The sequence below is a fragment of the Lepidothrix coronata genome, unplaced genomic scaffold, assembly GCF_001604755.1.
Source record: "Lepidothrix coronata isolate B3197 unplaced genomic scaffold, Lepidothrix_coronata-1.0 Scaffold4, whole genome shotgun sequence".
NCBI lineage: Eukaryota > Metazoa > Chordata > Aves > Passeriformes > Pipridae > Lepidothrix > Lepidothrix coronata.
Genome location: NW_016690184.1, coordinates 10,778,353 through 10,782,167, shown reverse-complemented (window position 1 = coordinate 10,782,167; position 3,815 = coordinate 10,778,353). Strand labels below are relative to the sequence as shown.

Here is a 3,815-nt window from a genome sequence, read left to right as displayed (position 1 = left end):
AGCAAACTTTGGAATGTATTCACCAGTTATCTCAATATGTTAATCTTACTTCAGGCACAAGCCAGTTTTCACAGTAGCAGACACAGTTATATTAGCAATTTAGTGATCACCAGTCCTTAAACTCCTTGGAAACAACCAAAGATAAATTACAAATTGGCAGAACTGTCTTTGTACCTTTGGAATCTCATAATTACATAAAACATGACACAAACTGAGTATTTCAAGGTTTTGAAGATAGTAAGTTGTTTCACTCAGAACTTCAATTTTGTGCCTCCTCCATGTTTCAAGGTTTAAAGGCTATCTGGGACTTGCATCCTACAGCAGACCATCACCTCTGAAGAGAGGCTTCTAAATCTTACTGTATGAAACTTAAAAGGCTATTGCAAGCAGACAGGCAAAACTATCAACGAAAACTGAATCTTGAACATTATAAATATAATCTTAAGGTACAAAAACCAAAAAGCAAGCTGGGCTAAGTCCTGAAGGAGATTACGATAACCAGTAAAAGACTCTTTAGAAACACAGTAAAGGAATATAGCAGAGAGCTGGCCACATAATAAAGACTAGGTGTTGCTAACCTTGCCTTTTTTACCATAAAATTTAGCAGTAACAGAAGCAAATTATCCATTGAAAAAAGCCCTGACAAAAGCAAAATGCCCAAGAACATAGGAGCTGAAAACAGTTCTCAGTACATCAAGTCAGAAATTACTGGAAAACCAGTTACTTAAATATTACAGAATGTAGTCAGAGACAGCCAATAGAAATACCTGAAAAATCTGTTTCACTGGAGGGAGGTTACTAGTGGGGTCTCTGCAAGATAAGACCCTGGGATCAAGAATCTTAGTAAGAGCGACATAAAACGTAGCAACAAAACCTGATGATACACTACTGCTGGGACACTACGGAAAAAGAAGTTTATAACATCAAAAGAAGAACAGCATGGCCTTGCAGACTGGCAGAGTAAGAAAAGAAAGAAGCTCAAAAGCATTTTTTAAAAAATCACATATTTAAAGACTAAGCATTTGTATAAGAGTTGATTGCTTGAAAATGACTGAGCAGGAAACCCCAAACATGCCGGCTATCTCCGAAGATACAAGGAGACACTACGGTCCCTGCATCAGCTAAGTAAGGTCTAAGGAAATTGCACCTCATGTACTGTGTACAGTTCTGGGTATGCACATCCAGCAATGTGTACTTCAACACAAGTCAAGTGACTCCAAGTACAAACAAGCAAGTGCTGTCACTGAACAGCAGAGCTAATGAAAAGAAGACAAGACATAATTTCCAAAGAGTTACATGGTTAGCTGGCAAAAAAGGTAGCTGTGTGAGGGCAGGACTGCTGTCTATATGTACATTAAGGGCCAGGAAAGCCAAGAACTACTGTGCATCAAAAAAAAAAGTTGATGTGAGAGTTAATACACACAACATGGCCATGACTAAATTTAGGGTGGAAGTTAATATGGATCCAAACTGCAGTCAAGCTTGGCCAGCCAGTTCTTTTCAAAAGCAAGAGGTCAAACGTGAAACACTTTCTGAAATGATTAAAATGCACAGAGGATTACATGACCTGGCACCCTGGCAAGCGTGGAACTACGATCCTTGAGAGCCTACAGTTGCATCTTTAAATTCTATTTTTATTTTAACAGATGGGATAATCGCATGGATGTTTAAAAGAAACGCTTAGAAACATCAGAACAAAGAACTGATTTTTGGGACATATGCAAGATTATCTCAGAGCAGTCAGGGATTTTAGCACTATGCTGAACACTGCACTTCGGAAGAATGCCTCAGAGTGCCATTCCCTGACAGTGACCTGGCTCCTTAGCTGACTGTAAATACTTTGTCTGAAGGGCATCGGCAAGGTCCCCGGGTTTCAGCCACTGCCCAAGCAGTGTTCTACTGAGGGAGGGGACAAAGGGCTAATAACAAACCACCTCTTTCCATCTGACCCCGCTCACTCACTCGTGCTCAGCCACATCAGGCAGGTAAGCCGCGTTTTCCTGCGAGGGGTGCGCCATGAAAACCGCATCCAGGCCATCGAAAGCTCCAGCCTTTATCAGGTCGATTTTGCCTCCTCCCTGCTCCTCCGCGGGCGTCCCCAGCACCGTGATCTGCAGCACAGATGCACAGAGAAGGTCAGGGGCAGTCAAGAGGGGGGACACCGCCGCCTCCCTCGGGAGGGCTCCCACCTGCACGGGCGCGGGCTCCGCCAGGCTCTCCAGGGCGGCCTTCAGCGCCAGCGCGGCGCCGGCTCCCACCTCGGCGATGAGGTTATGTCCGCAGGCGTGCCCGAGCCCGGGCAGCGCGTCGTACTCGCAGAGAAAGGCGATGCGGAGCGGGCCGCGCGGGCCCTGCAGGGCGGCCGTGCCCCAGTCGGCGCGGAACGCCGTGCCCAGCTTGTAGCGCGGCCGCACGGCCCAGGGGGCGCCGGGCAGGTCCCCGCCGGAGAAGAAGCGGGTCAGGGTGTCGTGCGCCTGGTGCTCCGCGTACGCCAGCTCGGGACGGCTCCAGATGTCGCGGCTCAGCGCGCCCAGACGCGCCGCGTTCAGATCCACGCTCTCGCACGCCCGCTGCTTCAGCTCCTCCAGCGCGGCGGCCGCGGCGGGGCCGCCCTGCGGCGGCTCCTGCGGCTTCATGAGGCCCCGGCAGCACCTGACGGAACACCTGCCCTGCAGCGTGAGACCGGCGCTGCCGCCCCCTTTTATGGCCTCCGCCGCACCGCGGGGCACGCTGGGAAGGGTAGTTCGTCGCCCCGTGCCGACCTGCAGGCGGCGCCCAGTCAGAACTCCTCGCCCCAGCGCGCCCAGCGCGGCGCCCCCGGCGCGGCCGGCGAAGTTTCGCGGGCCCGCCCGTATCCCGTGCCGGGCGCCTGCCGGGTGGTGCTCGGTGCTGGAAGCCGCCGTGTTCTCTGGTTTAGGTCTAGGTGTGTTGTGGTTTAACCCCAGCCGGCAGCCAAGCCTCGCACAGCCCCTCACTCACTCCCCCACCAGCAGGACTGGGACAGAATCTGAAGGGTAAAACGTAGAAAACTCGTAGGTTGGGATAAAGACAGTTTAATCGGAAAAGCAAAAGCCACGCATACAAGCAAAGCAAAATAAGGAGTTAATTCACTGCTTCCCATGGTCAGGCAGGCGTTCAGCCATCCCCAGGAGAGCAGGGCCCGTCACATGTAACACTAACTTGGGAAGGCAAACGTCATCATTTCAAACCCCCCCCACTGAGCATGATGTCCTACGTCTAGAATATCCCTCTGGTCAGTTCGGGTCACCTGTGCCGGCTGTGTCTCCTCCCAGCTTCCCATTCAGCCCCAGTCCCGTCGATAGTGTGTTGTGTGATGTGGCATTTGTTTAAAATCCTGTGTGCACATATTGCTAACAGGGATTTATCAGAAGCTGGAATGGGTGCGAAGTGCTCATTGGGAGTTTTTAGATACAAACCATATAGCAGGGACCTTGCCTATTGAACCAACCCATACCTGACAAAAGTTGAAGTCAACAGAAACAAAATGACAGATTTCTGGTGGTATTCATTTAACTACCAGAAATTCCCTTTTTGTTCATTTTAGACATGATTTATCCACTGTACCCTTTCCCCACAACTTGTCTGTCACCTGTAGAGGTGCTTTGGTGTGCTGAACTGCAGGTTTCCCCTTTCCACAGAAAACGGGCGAGGTCCTTTTCCTAATCGCACCCAAACACTACAGGACTCTCTTTTCCCCACCCATCACCTCCTTGCACTAATGCCCTCCCAGTCTGTCTTTGCCCTTTCCCTGGGTGCTTGTAAAAGCCTCACTTGCCACATCCAGTCAGTTCTAG

At 50.2% G+C, this 3,815-nt stretch overlaps 1 protein-coding gene across 1 annotated transcript in view; it reads right to left on the bottom strand.

The window, feature by feature from the left end:
• The window catches only part of PM20D2 (peptidase M20 domain containing 2), a 17,510-nt gene extending 14,852 nt beyond the window's left edge, over positions 1-2,658 (bottom strand). The window contains exons 1-2 of the mRNA XM_017825279.1: positions 2,190-2,658; positions 1,963-2,111 (exon numbers count right to left, since the gene is read on the bottom strand). Of these exons, the coding sequence (XP_017680768.1) occupies positions 1,963-2,111; positions 2,190-2,636 (596 nt within the window). The 5' untranslated portion in view covers positions 2,637-2,658. The remainder of the gene's footprint in view (positions 1-1,962; positions 2,112-2,189) is intronic.
• Positions 2,659-3,815: the final 1,157 nt, after the last annotated feature.